The 21,717-nt window shown below is 34.7% G+C and overlaps 1 protein-coding gene across 1 annotated transcript in view; it reads left to right on the top strand.

Annotated features, from left to right (window-relative positions):
* Ptprz1 (protein tyrosine phosphatase receptor type Z1) overlaps positions 1-21,717 on the top strand; it is a 175,390-nt gene that overhangs the window by 96,011 nt on the left and 57,662 nt on the right. Inside the window, exons 6-11 of the mRNA XM_076853511.2 lie at positions 1,363-1,458; positions 1,937-2,003; positions 8,748-8,905; positions 9,050-9,200; positions 19,056-19,240; positions 20,586-20,712. Coding sequence (XP_076709626.2) covers positions 1,363-1,458; positions 1,937-2,003; positions 8,748-8,905; positions 9,050-9,200; positions 19,056-19,240; positions 20,586-20,712 — 784 coding nt within the window. The remainder of the gene's footprint in view (positions 1-1,362; positions 1,459-1,936; positions 2,004-8,747; positions 8,906-9,049; positions 9,201-19,055; positions 19,241-20,585; positions 20,713-21,717) is intronic.

Genomic DNA, 21,717 nt, shown 5'->3' on the forward strand with positions numbered 1-21,717 from the left:
CTCCCTATTGTTTGTTTTTCAGGAAGTATTTTTCCATGTAACTGTAAGTAGGCACCCCAAAGAGCATATGGACTTACTTTTTTTTCCCTCCCACATCCCACAATCAAATCTTCTCAATTCTCACCACAAATGATGTGGGAGGTCAGAAAAGTGTTTAAACCACCATTGTTTCTTACATGGATTTTTGAATGTTGCTGTCACTGGTCTCTCTCTCTCCAGTCCATCTCTTTCTGTCTACTCCTATCCCACCTGACCCCTCCTTGCTCCTGTTAACTGAAGTGCCTCAGTGTCAGCTGGGATGACATCCCTGGCATGGCCCTGCCTATCTCTCCCAGCTCATCTGTTCTTCTCTAGCTATTGATCTTCATCCTTTAGGAGTCAGCTTTGAAACCCTTTCTCTCAAAAGATGTGGGTTGCATACACATGGCCAGAGCCTTTGCCATCCTCTGCTTCACACACACTGTTTCTCCCATCAAAAAACCAACCACCCTTGAGTGTTCTACTTTTACCTAAGTTATACCTCGGCATAGCTAAGTTACCTGAATTCCAAGCCCACATCCTGAGGAGCACCAAATTATAACTGGGCATAGAGACTGTCAGACAGGTGCGTAGATTAACGTAGAAATCAACAAGGATGGCTGCAGAGTATGAGAGGAGAATTAAAATTAGGAAACCTCAAATGCTTGTATTCTTGAGGTAGAAACAGAATCCTTGAGAATTTTTACAATATGACATAATTTTACAATATGACAAAATTACTCGTTCCAAAGTGAAAAACAGTATGTTTTCAGGGAGGAACAGTCTCTTACTTCTCACACTTGATGATTTATACATTCTCAGTTCATAAAGGACAATTTATCAGAAAATTTTGTCATATAAAATCATAATGTTTTATCGTAAGTAGAAACTTTTAAGTTTTCTAAATTTATTTTTTGAAATAATCTAATTAGCAGAAATCACAGTATGATTATATACAAAATGTTATCTCTGAGCCATCAAGAAAAACTTGTTTATTCAAGAAAAAAATGAATCACATGTTTCAAAAAATTCCAGCAAAATAGTTAAAATAAACTTTGATAATTTATTATATTTGATAATCGCTCTGAATTATTACTGCAATGCCCACTGATAAAATCTCAAAATGATAATTGCTATTCTAGATATGTCTACCTTCATATTTCTTTTGTAAATGTGATTATGTCTACTCATAATTGATAAAAATACTTTGAGAATATACAGAATATAGAATTATGTCATTTACAGACTTTTCAAATAGAATTTATTGGTCAATTGTTTTATTAAATCTCTCCCCTGACTTTTGTGAAAACCTTTAATATAACGAAACTATTATTACTTTTATAGATGCAAATCTACTGCTTTGATGCAGATCGATTTTCAAGTTTTGATGAAGCGGTTAAAGGAAAAGGGAGGTTAAGAGCTATCTCCGTTTTATTTGAGGTAATCATCATATATAGATTCAGAACAAACAATTCCTTTTTAAATCACATGAAATATTGTCATGAAATATCAAGGTACACTTTATTACAACCTTACAGTGGTAATTGGTGGTCATCTTTTTAAATGATAATAAGGAATATAAGGGGACTCTTATTTTCGTTACTTGAGTGGGTTTCTTCCAACTGGAGCAGACTCTTCTTACAAGTACACAGATTTGCTTACTTGTTAATGTAAAGTGTCAAAATTAAATAGCAGTAACTGTGAATTGGGACATTTAAAATTTTACTTTCTAAATAGAAAATGTAAGCTACCTAGTTTTTGTTTGTTTTTTACCTTGCTGTGGAAAAAAAAAAAAAACAGTAAGTGTTTGGAACACAGTTTTAGATACTTAATATGGAATTCAATAATCTTTACATTTTTATTGAACAGTTAGTCAATCATTTTATCCTGTTTTTAGAATGCCATTCTTCTTTAACAGGTTGGAATAGAAGAAAATTTGGATTATAAAGCCATCATTGAGGGAGCCGAGAGTGTTAGTCGTTTTGGTAAGCTCTTGGAGAAATATCTTTCTTCAAGATTCTACTTTTGGTGTATGTGAATTTTTAAAATATGACAAAATTACTCGTTTCAAAGGTGAAAAACAGTATGTTTTCAAGAAGGAACAGTCTCTATTTCTCACACTTGATGATTTATACATTCTCACTCTTGACAGTTTATACATTTCTCAATTCATAAAGGACAATTTATCAGAAAATTTTGTCATATAAAATCATAACGTATTATTGCAAGTAGAAACTTGAAGTTTTCTAAATTTACTTTTTGAAATAATCTAATTATATTATGCATTTAAATGGATTTGTCTAATCTGCCTCTGCACTTATACATCTCCAAAGACTCTAAGTTATTATATAAAACCAATTAATTTTACAAAAAATTATATTTTAAAGTGAGAAAGGAATTGCAACTCAAGTTAAAATTTATTCCCTGTAGTTTTCTTGAGAAATCCTTTGATTCACCAATGTGAGGAGATAAGATTTTTGCAAGAAGGCAAGGCTCACATAGAATAAGATGGAATATGCTTTGATCTTGTTCTGCCAAAATCTCATGGATCTTATCATTTGTCAAAGAAAATGCTTTGACAACATTGGCAATAGACTGCAAACTATTGTTATCGTTGTTCTATTTTTATTAAGTATCCATGCACTTGGTATTAATGCTGCCCTGATTTATCAATAAAATGAGGATTATGCCTCTCTGGAAAGCTGCAGAATTTGAAATCAGAAACAAGGCTCATACAGATTATTTTCTCAAATGCAGAAGCCTGACCCAAAATTGATTCATCTTTGTCCATTACATGTGAAGATCTGAATTGACCGAACTTTTCAGAAGTCAGGAATATGTGAACCCCTGTAGTGTGGGGGTTCCTTTTTTTTAAAGGTGTAATCAAATGCAGGATGAAGCTGACATCTCCCTCCATCTAACTAGATTGAAAATTCAATGCTGAATTCTATAAGCTACACTTAATTTCCTTCTCAGTGAGTCAGAGAGGAGATTCAATCCAAACTGAAAGAAGACAGCTAGTTTGAATTCCAATACTTAAAAATACACAAAATATGAATTCTGAATGTTCCCATGCCTTGCTACCAGCCTGTGGGGATGATCAAAGTGACTTAACCCTGACTTGCATAACTGTGAGACCTTCACTTTCTTTCATAACCTTTTTCAGTTATTTCTGAGAGATTCTGGGAGGGTGTGCCTTAGAATAAATTTACTTCTATTCTTTTGACTAAGGTTTCTGTTTTAGTATCTGCTGTCTGCAAGCCTTCAAAGGAAGCACTTCATGAGAGCCCCAGTTGCCACATAACCTCCCTGAGAATATGTATGCCCTAAGAGTATTATTCTGCCTGTATCCTGGCTCTTAATTTGAAAACAGAATTACTAGTATCTCAAACTGACTGAGGACAGCTCCTAGTCAGGTCTCTCTCTGTCTTCCCTCTTCCCAGCTACCTGTGCACCAACTTCCAAGCTCCTCTTCTTCCCAAAACCCAGATCTTCTGTGCCTATAAGTCCCACCCTCCACCACATATTTAATGTTTCAATAGACCCATCAAAGTTCCTTAGGCTAGGCAGTTGGTAGGTGTTAGTAATGGGATTTATATCCTTATCTGTTCACAAAATGTGTGCCACTATATTGAGGAGATTTATATTAGTTGTGTATTTCAAAACACATATGAAATACTTGCCAGTTGCATTTGAATGCTTATTAAGTATGATCTGTCCAAACTGAGTCCTTCTAAAGTTAAATATTTCTATTTTGATGTTTCTGGAATTAAATCTAGTCCTGTTTTAAAAGTCTAGAATATCCACTAGGGCCCAATAAACTGAAGACATCCCAATATTGGCTCTCAGCCATCACCATAGGAATGAAGAATTGAAGGCAGTTCTTAAGAACTGAAGGCAGTTCTTGTTTTTAGAAGAGACTCTGGAAGCACTAACTTCCTGTTCTTCTCCATACGGTGTGAGTTATCTAAAAACAAAACAAAAGAAACTTTACAACCATCATTTAGATTACACAATATATCTTATTATTATGTAGGATAGTTGTTCACTTCCTACAGTCAGCCCTAAGAGACAAATTCCATTGATCTTTCCCTTTATCATCTCTCCCCTTTAAAGTTTTCCTTCTTTCCACTATACCTACTCCATGTTAGACATCAGTCTTCCCATGGAGTGGAGGGAGAAATAGTGATTTTATATGATACAAACATAATAATATATTAATATTCCCCAAGCACAGATCTCAAAAATGAGAACTGTTAGTTGAACTCTTTCCTATTGCAAGACACACCCACTTAGCATCAATGACCATCAGCTGGGAGATCTTGACAGAATGGCTTATGGTGCCTTCTTCACCACAGATGCAATCCAGGAATTTGTATCTTGAAAAAAATCTTCATGGGCAGTTTTGATTTGGTTCTATCTTAAATAACATTGTCCTAATTAATAGGAGTTGATTTTAAGTCTTTGCTAACTCCTCTTCTTGGGTGCATGGCATGTTCTTGTCTTTATCTCTCTGTTTCTGTCCTTCTCCATCTTTCTTCCTTCACTACCAACCTTCCCACAGAAGGATATGGTCAGTTGGGTGGTTAATCCTGAAATATACAGTTAGGCAAATGGTGATCGCATGAATGTATGACTGGACTCAAATAGAGCAGCGTAGGCTCAGGTGTGATTCTGTCTTGTGCGCTTATTTAGATGAAGCTCATGATTTATTTTCCAAGCCCCCCACACAACACCATGGTCCAGTTTTCTCAGGTGATGATTCAGTAATTGAAAAGCACTTCTATAATTGAAAAATCTTCTAATGGCTAGGACCGGAGCTTGGGACAAACATGTAAATACAACAAACTGTATGAAATTGTTAACACATACATAAGGGAGGCTAGATGGTGGCTACTGGGGTACAGAGACAGGAAAAATGGCTTCTATGTTGGAAAGAGAGATGAGAAAATTCAAACTTCCTTTCTTATGATTATTTTTTTTCCACTTAACTTTTTCCCTTTAATCTCTTTCCGAATTTTAAGAAAATTCTCCACTTCACATTCCTGCCAAGGTCTCACCTTTGCTCTCCTTTCTCTGGCCGCCAGCAATTCTGGCATCATTTCATTTCCTGCATCATTTAGCAGTGAGTCCATTTCTGCTTCTATTTAATTAGCATTTTGCACACTCACTTCCACAAGACATCTGTAAGATAAAGTTTGTCTTCAGCATAAGAATGAACAAATGCAGTCCACTGACAATCAAGAAAAGAGATTGCTAACTCACAAAAATGTTAAGATACTAAAAAATATGAATCATAAACTGGAAAATCTTCACAGATTAAAAAAAATTAATAAAATAAATGTTCTCCTCAATTTCCGTGAACTTGGATCTGACTCCGAATTCTGATATTGGAAGAAAAAATGTACTTTAGAAGTTAACTTATTAATCCATTAAACCAAACATAAGTGTGAACTTTCCAGTGGATGAAACTAGATTTAAGTCATATCTGTACAATGCTGTCAATTTGGTCAAGGTTTTTAAGATTCAGTCTTTAATTCAGACTGGAGTCTGTAATCTTTAACTTCAGTTGTTAATAGTACCCACAAAAAGGGTTATTTGAAAGGCAAAGCCTTGCAAAGACTTCATTTTACTTGGGGTTTTCAGCACTGGCTGCGTGTTTGCATCACCTAAAGAAGCTATAAATGCTTAATTCCAGGCCCCAGTGCTAAAGACTTACATTCAAGTGGTCTAGATAAAGTCTGAGTCACTGGCACTGTTTCAAAGCTCCCCAGGTGACTATGACAACTGCCCTACACCATACTGCCTCAATTAAACTAGATTAAATTCGCTTCAGGAATTATTTTCTAATGACCTAAATCTCTTAGACAGGGCAGAGGACATGCACTGGGCTGTGTAGTTAGAAGGAGAAGAAAATGAGTGAGACAGATCTGGCTGGTAAGCAAATTGCTCCCATAGGCATGAGGGCTGGTACACAAATGTCTAGGTGGCCAACACAGGACTGTTGACAAGCACTGTTGGAGAGACACAAAAATAAAAATGTGACTATTTAATGAGACATATAAATTTAGATTGTTTCAAGTTCTAAGGCCAGGTAGCCTACTTAGGAAAGCTCTACCAATTTTTGCATAAGAATTCTCTACTCTTAATATGTAAGAATAAATAAATATGTGTATATTTATATATATAGGTATATATATATATGAATAGTGCACATATATAAACATGTATGTGTATATTGTATACAGAATATATTTTCTACTCTTTGACTTATCTTTTTACTCTGTTAGACACTATTAATAGATAGTGAGTCCATTTCTGCCACTTTATTTAATTAGCATTTTCCACACTCACTTCCACAAGACATCTGTAAGATAAAGTTTGTCTTCATAAGAATGAACAAATGTAATCCACTGACAATTAAGAAAAGAGATTGCTAACTCACAAAAATGTTAAGATACTAAAAATGTGAATCAGAAACTGGAAAATCTTCACAGATTAAAAATAAAATAAAATAAATGTTCTCCTCAATTCCTGTGAACTTGAATCTGACTCTGAATTCTGATACTGGAAGAAAGGACATATTTTAGAAGTTAAGTTATTAACCATTCAACCAAACATAAATGTGAACCTTCCAGTGAATGAAAGTAGATTTAAGTCATATCTGTACAATGTTGTCAGTTTGGTCAAGTTTTTTAAGATTCAGTCTTTAATTCAGACTGGAGATTGTAATCTGATTAAAGGTACTAAAATATATCATTTTGACCTTTTATGAGTGATATTTTCAGAAATCTCAGCCTCCTATAAGGTTATCTTTTCCTCTAAAGGTGTTTTTATTTCTGTTCACTTATAAATCTATTTGGAATTGATTTGTATTTATAATTTGAAATAGGAAATTGATTCACTTTTTTCCATAAGGATAATCAATCAACACAACACTGATTAATAAGTTCATCCATTCCATACTACCTAAGGATTTTTCTATCACACAAGTGACCACGTATGTGCAGGTCTGTGCTCTCTATTCTATTCTGTTGTTCCTTTGCCTATTTCTACACAAATATCTCACTATCATGATTTTCACTGTTTGTGTAATAGATCTTCCTACTTGATAAGAAAAGTTCTCCGGCATTTTTATTGTTCAAGGTTGTCTCATCTTTTCTTTGCATTTCTATTTTAATTTTAAAATCAGAATCTCATTTAACACAAACATGCACAGATGCACACCTTTCTGGGATTTTTATTAAGATTTTCTCTTCAATCCATAAGTCAATTTGGGGAAAAGCAACACCTTCTGCAACACTGAAGCTTCAAACCTATGAACATTTTAATGTATGTCCAACTTTTTAAGATTTTATTTAATTCCCCCAATAATGTTTTCCAGGATAGATGTTTTACACCTCATTTATTGGGTTTTCTTGTAAGTATTTGATATTTTGTTGCCCTTTTAAGTCATATTGTTGTTCATTTTATTTTCTGCTAGTTGATACTGGTACATAGCAAAACAGTAGGGTTTTTAAATTAATTTATTCATTTTTAAAATTATATATGACATCAGAATGCATTTTGATTCATTGTACACAATTGTAGCACAACTTTTCATTTCTCTGATTGTACATGATATAGCGTTGCACCATATGTGCAGTCATACATGTACCTAGGGTAATGTTGTCCATCTCGTTCTGCCATCTTTCTTGCCCCTATGCAACCTCCCCTACCCTCCCTCCTCTTTATCCAATCAAATCCATTTTTCCCATCCCCTGTCCCCTGTTATGGATCAGCATCCACTTATCAGAGAGAACATTTGGCCTTTGGTTTTCTGGGATTGGCTTACTTCACTTAGCATAATATTCTCCAACTCTAACCATTTACCTGCAAATGCTATAATTTTATTCTCTTTCAATGCTGAGTCATATTCCATGGTGTATATATACCACAGTTCTTTATTCATTCATCTATTGAAGGGCATCTAGGTTGCTTCCCCAGTTTAGCTATTGTGAATTGGATTGCTATGAACATTGATGTGGCTGCGTTACTATAGTATGCTGATTTTAAGTCATTTGGATATAGATGGAGGACAGTAGTTGGTTTTTGTATATAGGTCTTGGATACAGTGACTTTGCTAAATACATAAATTCTGATGGCCTGTAAATTGTGTTCTCTATTTTACATGTACAATTATGTTACTTTCAGAGTGTCCTGACATCATTTATTCCTTTACAATCCTTGTAAATTTTATCTCTTTTATAAGCAATCTCTTACATGATTGCTCAGTGTTAAATAAAAGTGGTATAGCAAGACATCTTTGTCTCAGTCTTGATTTCTAGGGGAAAAGCTTTCAATAAGTCAACCTTAAATATGATGTTCATTATAGGCTTTTGAATAAAATAAGGTGCTTTTATATTTCTATGAACTGAAATTATTGAGTTTTATCAAATGATATAACCGTACCTATTGAGATGATCCTATGATTTCTGAATATTTTGGTATATAAAATATTCTCTTTGGCATCATATGACAAAGATAAGACATAAACACTTTACTGTGATATATTTAAGGCAATTTAGAGTATGCTATATTTATCTCACAAATGTTCTTAAATTTCAGTTCTTAAAATTTCAGTTCTGATTATATGCATAGCCAAGCAGGTGTCTCTGTTTCCTAGAAGCTTTAACTAGCTAAGTTCCAGTGTTGGGATTCCATCTGAGATGTATATTATTGCTTTGTAGGGAAGCAAGCTGCCTTAGAACCATTCATTTTGCTGAACCTTCTACCAAATTCAACTGACAAGTATTATATTTACAATGGCTCCTTGACATCTCCTCCCTGCACGGACACTGTTGAATGGATTGTTCTTAAAGATACAGTTAGCATCTCTGAAAGCCAGGTAATCTTGGAAAGTCACATTAATGAAGTCATTTGAAGCAGTTTAAAAGGAGTTATTTTCTACCTTTATTACAGAGTATCTGTTTTAAACAGCTTACTGATGGCTTTGAAGCAGGTATATTAAATTAACTGATCTTCTTTCCAGTTGGCTGTATTTTGTGAAGTTCTCACCATGCAGCAGTCTGGTTACGTCATGTTGATGGACTACTTACAGAATAATTTTCGGGAACAACAGTACAAGTTCTCTAGGCAGGTGTTTTCTTCATACACTGGAAAGGAAGAGATTCATGAAGCAGGTATGTATTGAAATAGAAGTTTTCTACAACCCTCACAGATTCAGTGTGGATAGTAATTTGAATATAATGAACAACATACAGGTTTTAGAGTTTTAGAAATATTTGAATTAGCTTTATTACATTGGGTAAGATATTGAGCTCCGAATCCCAGTTACCACATCTCCGAAATGGCAACCAGAAAAATTCATTGTTCCCCATATGAATAACCCTATTCTACAGAGCCACATGAAGCCCTCCAGATTCACTTTACAGAACCTTCCTGGGCAAGAGCTGTAATAGAGAAGTTAATAAGAGATAGGGGTGTTCAGAGCTTGGGGAGATCCTTGTGCGTGGGGTAATCAGGGGACCTCCTTCACAGAACCACATTTGAAGTCAGACTCTTCACACATGATTTGGGTTTTAAAGTGCTCCCTTTGTTGCTAGCTTCTGAGGAAGAATCTAGCACCTAACAGGTGTTGAAAATGAATGTGCTGAATTATTAATGAATTAAAAAGGAGTCTTCCACCCAGTTTCCTTTATTGGAGAAAGGAAGTTTACTTTGGTCTGACCCAGCCAATGGAGTCAATGCCAGGGATGGTGGGGACGGAGGGGCAGTCCCAAGAGTGTCCTTTGTGTCTTTTGAAGCTGACACAGCAGTCAGAAACCTTCAGAAATGTCCAGAGGACACAATAAGATATATCTGCTGACATGTCATTTTCATTTATATTGAGGTTATATTCTTTTATGAAAGAAATAGTTGAAGTGGCCTTTGCTTTGGGGACTTAAAGTTTTTCCAAGTAGACAGTCTCTTTGATCTAAGCCCTATGCTGTATTTTTTGCCATGTATAATGTGAAATTAATAATTGACTTCTTTTGAAGATTGGGCATTAAAACAGTATACTTGTAATGTTTTAATATAGTATTTGCAAGAATTATTTGTCCTTTAACAAAAATAAATAGAGATCAAGACAACAATGATGAATGGCTGCATTTAATGTGACATTAAATTTCAAGTTAAATTGCCCTAAAGTGAGGAAATTTAATTATATTTCTTCCAGCAATACTTAATTCTATAATATCCTTTTTGGTAAATAACAGACAATTGTTACAAAAAGAAAATAGAATGAACCTCCTTCTTTTCCAAAATGCAATGACCAAATAACAAAATGAACAAATAATATTTCTTTTCTTTCCTGTACTTTTTTCAATTATACTTTATTGAAACCCTTCAGTAGCTTCACATTTCTTCTAGAATAAGATGCAAGCTGCTAATGCATGGTAGGTCCTAATTAGAGCTTACTAGTTTTAATGTTTACCCTCCCCAACTGTCTTCCTGCAGATAGAAAGTGCACTCTCCAAGTCCAGCTCTGGCCCAGGCACAGGACTTTACACTTGAGGATGCACCCTGCCCTTAGAATATGAAGTGAACGATGCTCAGTTGCACTTGTACAGTGTGCCCAAGTGTTCCCACATTCTGTGCATCCAGACATCATCCAAATCACCCCACAATGGCAGATATTGACCTGAGTGCTTGTTTACTTCCCCTACTGAGCTCTGAGCCCCAGGAAACAATAAGTAACTAAGTCTTTTATCTTTTTACTTCCATTGCTCAGCTAAGTAAAGCTCACATTCACTGAATATTCAGTGCATGCCCAAAAGAATCCATTTCCATGTAATAAAAACATATCAGATTACGCTTGATGGGTTCTTTCTGCATTACTTAATGTGCACACTTATATGTAGTTCTGAGTTAATGTAGATCATCATTGTTTCACAGTTAAATGTTAAAAGCTTAAAATAATAATAGCAGAAACCATAATAGCTATCATGTATTATATGAATTTACCAGGCATTGAAGCATAGAATATTTGATTTAAACCTCTTGTCATTCATTTAGTGACATGGGCCTCATTTTTCTCATTTCACAGTTTGGGAAGCTGAAGTTAAGTGGGTTGCCCAAGATAACACAAATGGAAAGGGATAGATTCAGTGTTTGAACCTGGGTGTCCTGATGGTTAAGTCTTCCAAAGCTTTCTCCACCGTGCTTTATACTTAAAAAGGAATGTGATTTCAGCATACTTGATTTTATAATAAAAACTGATGACCTGAAAGACATAGATCTTAAAACATATAGTATTGGCTTTGGAGTGCTTTGTTAATCTTAAGGTCAAACACAGGAGCAACACTTTGTAAACTACTTGGGTCTTTCAAGTTACATAAATCTGTGATGGGACCTATAAAGGATGAAAGCAATTTCCTTGAGTGGAGCTTGTGGGAATCAATCTTATTTCCATAGACCACATGTGTGTGTTGTCACAGAATTTCCTATCCCTGTGGCAATACTCTTATGGCTGTCAGAGGAAGAATAAATAAATGATTGATCACCTGTTTGTCTGTGACTTGGTTCCACAATAATTAAATAGTAGAGCTAACTAGGGAAAAAAACAGCTATTCAAACTAGACTCACTCTAGTGAGTTACAAAATGCAAACTTTTTAAAAAATAAATTTTATAATAAAAATGTACATTCATAGGCTGTTTCAGCTGGGTACCTGTTCCTAGAACAGCAATTGTCCAGTGTCCTCAGGAAGCTGTCAAGCAAGCATTTTGGCATGTTTGTGTTGTGACTAAAGATTTAGGCATCTCACCAAGAAATCTATACACAATTTAGAAAACATTATTTAGAAAGCGTTATTTTTTATCATATATCTTTAGGATAAGCAAAAAAAATACTAGTTTTTATTAATATTGTATGTCTTTAAGATCACCTGCTCTTATTCTAAAATTAGGTAACGAAAACCCATCTCTCCTACAGTCTCTGTTGCTGGATCCCAGAGCACTGGCCCTCACATTTTTCTGACCTTGCTCTTTGGTCAGTCTTCCTTGCAGATTCTCAGCTTCCACCCTTATACTACTTCAGTTTTCATGGCGTTTTAAGGTTGAAGAATTAGCTTGACCCTAAATCCTCAAAACTTGCTTACCCATTCCAATCCCAGTGAGCTCAGCAATCAAAGGGCTCTATACTTAACAAGACATACCACCACAAGAGGGGCCAGAAGTTGTAAAGAATGCCTTTTAAAGAAATCTGGTACACAGATTGTATGCTCCTTTATTATCTTAAAGCTCCATCTTTATAAAAATATGTGATTTTCGAGGTTGCAGTGACGTCTGCCTATTAGAAAACTCAGGTTATGTCAGTTGGATGCATCTTAGCTGTGCAGGTAAATGTTCAATCAACTATTATTTTTATTTAATGTGAGCCACTGTCAAATATTAATTGACTCATATACCACCACTCATCAAAAGGCTATCCCTATTCTCCATCGCTAAAAGTTGTCCTTTCTGCTGAACCATCACAGTCTCCTTCCCGCAGTCATATGCCCAACCCATTCCTGTTTTCTCTTACCTTGCTTCAGAGGTCTTTATTTCCCAGTCTTGGTTTCTTGATGGATCTCTACCTGACAGATTTCAGTATTTCCTGTAGCACCTGATAAAGTACTTGATTGGTAGTAAGATCCCTCTCAGACCCCTAGATGAAGGAAGAGCAAATGGGTGAATTAAAGAATTGGCAGGGACTTTCTCATTAGCCTTTGGGGATATGAAGAGTATATGTGTTGGTGACAGCAAGCACAGGAGGGATGAATGGCCTTAGATGTCCAGACGGTTCAGAACCAAGGTCTTTGTTGAGTGAATTTTAAATAATTTAAAAATCTCAAAGCCTTCAAAAGAATATGGTACAGCTGTAATTCAAATTCACAACTGAAGATGGTCCAGGGGAAAAAATTGTAATTTTAAAGACATAGTTTGTCTATCCCATAACAAAATTAAGAAGTAGTTTCCTAGTGACTGAGAAAAAAGAAATGGTTTCATAAATCACTTTCTTCATTTTAACTTACTGAATATTCAGCTAAAATTATTATTGTATTTAACAATAATAAACATTCATCATATCAAGGTTATTATATAGTAAGATTTTGCAGATTCTCATTGCAAAACATTCTGCATTTACTTAAATCACAATAAAAAGTGAGCTACTATTTATTTGCAGTAAAAAAGGAGGAGTTGTGAATCTGTAGAATTTTTGAGCTGTTGTTCACAAACTGGAACAAGTCTTGCTTTTTCAACTGTGAATATTTGCATTCAATAAACATTTATTATTCCTTGTTTTGTGCACAGTCCTGTGGTGGTCCTTTTATTAGTGAATACACCACCTATCTTCTGTTTTTAGAACTGAGTTTGATAATAAGAATTGAAGATAGAATTTATGTTCAGGATGTAATCTTTACTATATTTAATTGGAGAAAAATTTTCATTGCATAAAATGAAGGTAGAAAATATAGATAAGCGCACATTAGAAAATAAAAATTCTCTATTAATGTCACTACTCATATAGAGCCACTATGAGGATTTTGGTGAATAATCTTCCAAATTTTTCTCTTAAATTAAAATTACATTATATCTCACAAAACAGGACTGTATTACATATCTGTTTTTTATTGTCTGTATTGACGTCTGTTTATTTTACATAGTGACATAAATCTATTTTAATTTGGCATTTTAATTTTTATGTGCTATCCCACTGCATGGTTAAAATTTATAAAACCAATTCCTTAGTTTTGGACATTCAAGTTATTATTTATATTTTTTTTACAATTATAAATATCTAACATCCTCATTTTGACCAAGAGAGAAGATTCAGCATGAAAATTGTCAGAATCTTGCTCTTAATATACATATTTTGTTAAAATTGAATTTTGCAATATATGTTGCAAATCATTTAAAAAATATGTGAGATCTGTGCATGTATGTGCACCCTGTGAGGTCAGAGATGAGCCCTTTGTTCATTTTTGCTTTCACAGAGGACACTCAATAATATTTGTGAATAAATACACATTTCACTAGAATTTTGAGCCTCTAATTTTTCATTTTTATGTAAAGCTACCAGTTATTAACAAGGCATTTTTTGGCATCATGGAATTAAATAGAACCATCTGGTGTAGAAGGAGTTATTAAAGCCATCCTTTAAGTAATACGTACCATGTGTGAATATCAATGTGAACATGGTAAAAGTGTAAAAGAAGGTGAAGGACTTTATCCCTCACCCTGCAGCCCCAGATTTCTACATGCTGCCCTCTTAATGCTCTCATTATAAAAGCAGGGTGAAATGTAGTGGGAAAAAAGCTTGGGCTTTTAAAGCCCAGTGGACGCTGGCTTTCAAACCCCACCACCACTACTTATTGGTTGTATAAAAATTGTCAAGTTACTTAATCTCTCCAAGCCTGTTGCTTTACCTTTTATAAAGGGCAAAAGTTAAAGATGGTCTCCTCATAGGGATGCCATGAGGCTTGAGTGAGCTGGAGTTTGCAAAGCAGCCCCATGCCTTGGATTTGATGTGCACCTGACCGAGAACTAGTATTATTGTCATGTGGAGGCATGGATGAAGAGGCAAGAGATCAGAGCAACTATGGAGTGCTGTTCAAATTTCCCATGTTCAGGGCATTCTAAAATAATTTGTCGAACAAAATTATAGAGTACTTGAAATCTTGTTTGCTAGCACTGTAATATAGTTAATGTGAACTATTTTTTTTAAGTGACAAAATATAAAATGCTTTTCAAGGCATAGCAGCATGATGGGGATGTCTTTGCAGTGTAAATATGTGAATTATGAGAAATTTTTGTACCATTTCCTGAAAAAAGGTCATGATGAATTATATACTAGTAGATGAACCTTTTTGAAGGTCAGCAGTTGTGAATAGCTGTTGTTAAGGTTACATGTACCATAAACAATATAATTATAATGAGACAAGTAAAATGAAGATGATTTGTTCCTTAGATTATGTGTTACAAATTGAGCTGTTGAGGTAGTTACTCTGTGTCTCTGGAGAAGATTGTGAAATAGTAGAATTTGAAAGAATTTTTTTTTTTTTGTCTTTTATCTAAAGGGAATGATGTAACCATTCAGAGCAGGGATAAAGCTTTTCTAATATATTTAACATTTGTATCAATGTTGACATTAGCTTTATTAAAATCCAACACCTCCCCCTGCCCCCCACCCCCCAGACAAGAGATCTCAACCTTGTGTTTATGTTCTGGGTCTATAATCCTTAAGCTTCTCTCATAGTAATTGTCAATGTACCTGTAAGGATATTTTTTAAATAAGGCTTATAAACTTCAAATAAGGATCTGGTAGATTTCCAAGTGTCCATTCATATAGTACTGTTGTCACGAAATATATTAAACTATACAGAATATTATATTAATGGGAAATAAGTGACCTGAACCTAGAGTAGTCTCAAGTAATTTTGACATTTTTCTCTGCCATTCCCCAAGAATCATTGCCCTGTTTTTTTCCTGTTCACCCACATTTTTAATCATAAGACATGGAACTCAGACTATACCATCTCCTGTGTTTCTTCCAAGGCAGGCAGGAGATCAAAGGAGGTAAATGTAACCCAGAATCCCCTTGCCATCTGCATCAGCCTTCTTGATAAAAAAAGAGATATGCCTCTTCACTACCAAGACATGCAGTTGTATTTCTCCTCTATGTTTCTTTTTTTTTCTTTTCTCTTCACTTTTTCCTTTTTCTCATGACATCAGTACTTTGCCTTTTAATCTTTTGATACTTTTTCCACGAGTCACGTACATTCCTATGTACTAGGTACATAGGTGTTCTTTTTTGATATAAGTAATAAGAGGATAAATGATGAGCCACAGCACTTTATGACAGCGAAAAGTTGGTGAAGCTTTACAACCTTGAGTGGAAAGTAAGTAGAACTTTGACAGACACAACCTAACTTTGTCTATGTAACAGAGTAATTCTTTTAAAAGTTTATTGTGCATTCCCCTATGAATGCAATGGAGAATTTAGAAATTAAGGACATGCATTCCATCTTAGCACTTACTAAATTTTAAGGGTTAGAAATCTATTACAGGATTGAGTTTCTTAAAGAGAAGGATAGCACCTTCTGCATCTGTATATCAAGAGTTCTTGGCACCAAATAAATAGTGCCTGGAACCCAGCAGTAGAAAGTACAATTTAAAAATGTTCTTAAACCAGGACATTGATAACTTCTTGATAAATGAGACTTTTGGGGTAGGATCCTGTGCATTTTTATGGTTCTGAAGTACTTCCTTGAACTCTGTACTTTACATGGGCCCTGGGATGTGCCAGAGACTATCTCACAATCAGAGCCCTACAGGAACCAGGCTCTCCTCCCTGACCAGTGTTCCCTAGATACGAGTAACTCTGACCTAGATAACATGTAGCTAGTGAAAGGAATCAGGATGCAAGATGTGTACTGAAGAAGGTGTGAGACCTAAGCAGAGTTCCCAACATCCCTCTCTCAAGGAAAGCATATTCTGTTATTACTCTGTTCTGTGGGGGCTTGATGTCTATCTCCATATTGATCTGGAAATTCCTTCTTTTGATTTACAATCCAGAGTATGTATGTATGTATACATATTATATAAAGTCTATATCCCTTTAAAAAGATAAGTAGGTGGATTCCAATAGGAAATATAGGGAAAACCTGGAAATTTTGGTGCATATGACTCACTTCTCCCATGGTCACTGCCCAGCTTGATGTATGAAAGCCAAGTAGGACATGGGATGAACCAGACTGTGATTTAAAAGATCTAGTCCTAACATGTAGAAGGGCAATCATTTGCAAAGATCATAGACTACAGACAGAGAAGAGGCCTTTTATAACTTGAACACTTTCTAAAGTACATATAGTCTTTCCCCCATAAAATTATGTGTTTAATCAACTAAACAAGAAGATGCAGATTTATAATACATTACTAAACTGTTGGAAAAAGGAATGCCTTTAAAATAAATTTCTAATTAAAATACAAGTTTGGATTATTTTTAACAACTAATAAACTCTTAAATATTTACAATAAAGAAAGTAAAGAAATGAAAACCTGCTAGCAAAAAAAAATATAAACTTCTTTTTTGTAGGCCTATTTTCTATTAGTACTGTTCATACTCTTTGAAGTCATACTGTTTGATTGCTGCTGTTAAGGCAAGATAAACATAGACATTCCAGCCCAAGTAGTTTTTTCTGCTTAGGAAATAGTCTTTTGGGCATTTTATAACTAATAGTTTTGTATTTTCCTTTAGAGTTTGTTTATGTTTTTGTGTGCATGCATGAAACTAATTACTTTTAAACTGGTTTCATCTTGAAGAGTATAATTCACTTTAAATCATTCCCACATTCTTAAAAAAAATGGGATCAAATTTAGGAGAACAAAATCAACAATTTATATTGTGTAGAATCACTTTCCACATCCTGAAAATGGACTTGGTATTCATTAGAAGCAAGAGTCAAGCAATCCTGTGTTCCCAGTGCTAGTTTATATGAATAGCTCACGTTGATATTTTGATGGTCTTCTGCCATCTGGTGGACGTTAATGGAAGTGTCAGAAGATAGCATACATGATGCTCATTGTCTAAATCTAAATTAGAAGACATTTTCTTAGTCTCAGTTCATATTTTCAACAACAAAAGAATTATCCTCTTATTCCCAAAGGAACATCTCTCTCTAAGCTCTTCCGAAACAACCTCAACAAAATAGTCTAAAGGTATCCAGTGAAAAATCAATTTTCTAACGCATAGTTACCCGTCTGTTTAAATTATATATTCATATTTTTATGAATCATTTATATTCTATTGCAGTCCTAGAGTACATATGCTGTAATTGGGAATACTAAATACTGCATATAAAATGTTACAATGTAAATAGCCAATTGTTAGTTGTGGGTGCCCTCCTGTGTTCATGAGGCAAACTGCAGACTGAAAAAATACCACATTCAGATGCAGTTGTGGGCATCTTTTCATTGAAACCCTGTAGCTTTGGTATGCGTGATGATTGGTTGGCTTGAGTCAACCGAATGCTCCCATCTTGTGGATTTATAACTTCAGGTATCATCTGACGACAAAGACTGGTTGTGAGCTTGTTTACTAATCTTTGTCCTAAGAGAGCTTTCTTCTTCTTTGTTTTGCAAATCTGTCCTACCCGTGAAGGGATTGCATTTATTACTTTGCTTCATTAGCAAAGTATGATAAAATTTTGTAATTCTTCTCCTCCATGTTATTCCAGTCTCATTATAAATGCATTTTAGAAAGACAAGTCTTCTAATTCCTGGGAATTATTTGCTTAACCTTAAGCTAAGTTCATCAGAAAAGAAGCAGTATGAACATGTACAAATAAAACAATAATCATGGTAAAACGAAACAGACAGTTGAGATGACAGAGAATCGCTTTTGCAGAGATAACAGTGTGTATCTTAGAGGAGGTATTATTTGACCAAGACCTTTCCTGAATGGAAAGGTAGAGTCAAACAGAGAGAGATAGCAGGGAAGGAAAGAGCATTTTTGCTCTGGTTCAGTTATTTTGAACCCATGTGGGAGTTCAATCCCTAGAGTCTTACTAAAAGGGTGAGTGACTATGGTATTTGAAAGTAGGGCCTTTGGGAAGTGATTGTATTAGGCCATAGAGACCCATGATTGAATCCTGGTGTTATAAGAACAGTGAGGGGAACAACACAGACACAAAGATACACATGTATTCCTGCATGACGTGATATGGCCAAGGGGACCCTCAACAGACCCTGTGCCTTGCTCTTTGGACTTTCAGCCTCCAGAACCAGGAGCTAAAGCTTCCTCTCTTTATAAAACAGCCTTCCTCAGGTATTTTTTTGCAATAATGATACAATTTTAAGCATAAGCAAAAGTTCCATGATGCCAAAGCATTACCTTATGCCTTATATTGAAGTAATATATAACAAAAACCTTCACAGGATGTGTTTTACTTATTAAAGTCCTAGAAGTCAACTGTTATCTCAATAACTATTATTTATTTTTTTTCCTCTAAAGTTTGTAGTTCAGAACCAGAAAATGTGCAGGCTGACCCAGAAAATTATACCAGCCTTCTTGTCACATGGGAAAGACCTCGAGTTGTTTATGATACCATGATTGAGAAGTTTGCAGTCCTGTACCAGCAGTTAGAAGGAGAAGATCAAACCAAGCATGAATTTTTGACAGATGGCTATCAAGATTTGGTAACTATAAGATTGATTGTTTTCATGTGTGATATTATAGATTGATTTCCAAGGTAAGCACTTACAGATGCTTGTGTGTTGTTACCCTTGATTGCTTTTGACTTTGTGTGAAGGTCTCCCAGGGAAACAGAAGTACACTAAATTATCTCAAAATGACAGTGAATTACAGGAAGACCATGACTTTGCACACAACCTTATGAGTGTAGCTACATTCCTGCAGAAGTCTTACTGACTGAAGACCATTTAGTGTGTCCTCCATCTGCAAGTAAAAGGACTTAGATAACTACTAAATACCCAACCTGAGACTTTACAGTTGTGGGTAGAATTGGGATCAGAATCTCAGTGCCCCAAATGTCGTGAATAATTTCCTCCATCACACTGTCCCAGCACAGGAAAATTAGAGCAGGGACTCAAAAGTCCTTTTTTTACATAACATTTCTAGGTAACATGTGAAGTGCTGATTGAGCCAGAACTTAGGGAGGTATCAAAATATGTAATTCTACCAGAAGATCCACCCTGCTACCTCCACCATGCACATAATTAAAAAAAAAAAAAAAGAAGAAGAAAAAGAAAAAGTACAAATTCCTTATGTGCCTGAGCATCTCTGCATTAAGTTTTGCTTTCCTAGGGAAGAGTTGGCCACAGGTTGGGACAGATTCACGAACCCTCCTCTGTATGTGATCAGGAAGCTGCCACTGCAGGACAGAGGACACTGGACTCCACATGCAGGCAACTGGAGCACTGCAAATTGTGGTAGTCTGAATTTACACACAGTTGTTACTATTATCTTGTTTAATAGCATATGGACAAAGTAGAGAGAATTTAACAATTTAGTTCAGTTGTCAGGAATCCAGAGATATCCAGACATGGAAAATTGTGGAATTTATGAGTAAATTTTTTATTTCATGATTATATGAACAAGGTAATAGTTATTTTATTGCTTGTGTGTTTATATATGCACATATAATATATATATGTATTCATTCAGGATAAAGAGAATTATTTTTCATTGTATTTTTCACATTTTCCTTATTTGCAAATATTACATGTTTCTCCAAAATATTAATTTTTAGTTTGTGGTTCTCATTTATGAATTTGATTTCATTTTATGAAACTTTCTAATCTAAATCTTAAAATTAGAAAACCTAAATACCTGGCTTCCCAATATCTTCATAATTCACACATATCACAAGGTCAACTTAATAGCATTGCGTAAGTATTTTCTTCAAGTTGATAAAATATATTTTCCATTGAAAAATAAGAAAAAGTTTTCTGGGACAACTATCTAGTTTGTGAGTCATCTGAGAATAGCACACTTGGATACTTACTAACATTTTTCTTTTAGGGTGCTATTCTCAATAATTTACTACCCAACATGAGTTATGTCCTTCAAATAGTAGCCATATGCACTAATGGCTTATATGGAAAATACAGCGACCAACTGATAGTCGACATGCCTGACAATGATGCTGGTAAGTGCTTCCCTGATATACCTTTATATATTCTAAATAAAAATGGGGCTGTTTTAATTGCTGGATACATTGGTGCTTTCTTCCATCCGACTTTATATTCTTTTGGCCAAAGTTTGGATCACCAGGTAATTTTCTGAGACATGAGACTGTTTATCATTCAGCAAATCTTATGCAAGACACTCAGTAAATAGATTCTTAATATTGAACTTTTCCATTTGTAAAATAAGAACAAGCCTACTTATAATGTTTGTAATTATCATCAAATTCAAATTGCTATGTGAATATTGAGACTTTTATTTTATTTTATTAGGAACTGGTTTCATTAGTGTTCATTTCCTTTTTCAGCTCGCAAAGTACTTTGTAGTAAGTATGTGCATGATCCTAAGATCATGTAAGGCATTTGAAACATCTGTATATAGCACCTCAATGGTTTATCTTAGATGTTTTTATCTATGTTTTATAATTTGGTCTAGAGGTGCTTTTCTCTTAGTTGATTTGCTCCTACTATTTCCCCCAAAACGAAACAAATTGTTTCTGATTGTGTTTTATTTGCATGCATCTTTTCTAAGTATTATGGGAAAATCTTTTGATCTCAAAGCATATGCAATAACTGAACAAGCACTGGCTATCATAATTTGACCATTTAAAAATTTACATAATTAGTTTTCCTTTTGTCAGTGTAAGTAGTTTTCACGTAGTAGAATTGAAGTGTGTATATATGTATTTACATATGTATACATTCATATATATGCATACATAAGTGTAAATATTCTCTTGTCATCCCTATCATAAAGCTATTCATTAAAATGTTTACAGGTTATTATGTAAATGAATAGTTACAAATTATACTAATGGTAGCATATTTCAGTTTTATGTACAGAAGGAAAAGCGATGTGCACTGCTTTAACTTTGCTGCCTAAATGCTGTAGCAGGGACTATAATCCAACAAGAGCTTAAATAAAGGACATGATCAGAGGTCACCTTGCCAGAGTTGTTCTAACTCGT

This window comes from Callospermophilus lateralis, chromosome 1 (assembly GCF_048772815.1).
Source record: "Callospermophilus lateralis isolate mCalLat2 chromosome 1, mCalLat2.hap1, whole genome shotgun sequence".
NCBI classification, from domain to species: Eukaryota; Metazoa; Chordata; class Mammalia; order Rodentia; family Sciuridae; genus Callospermophilus; species Callospermophilus lateralis.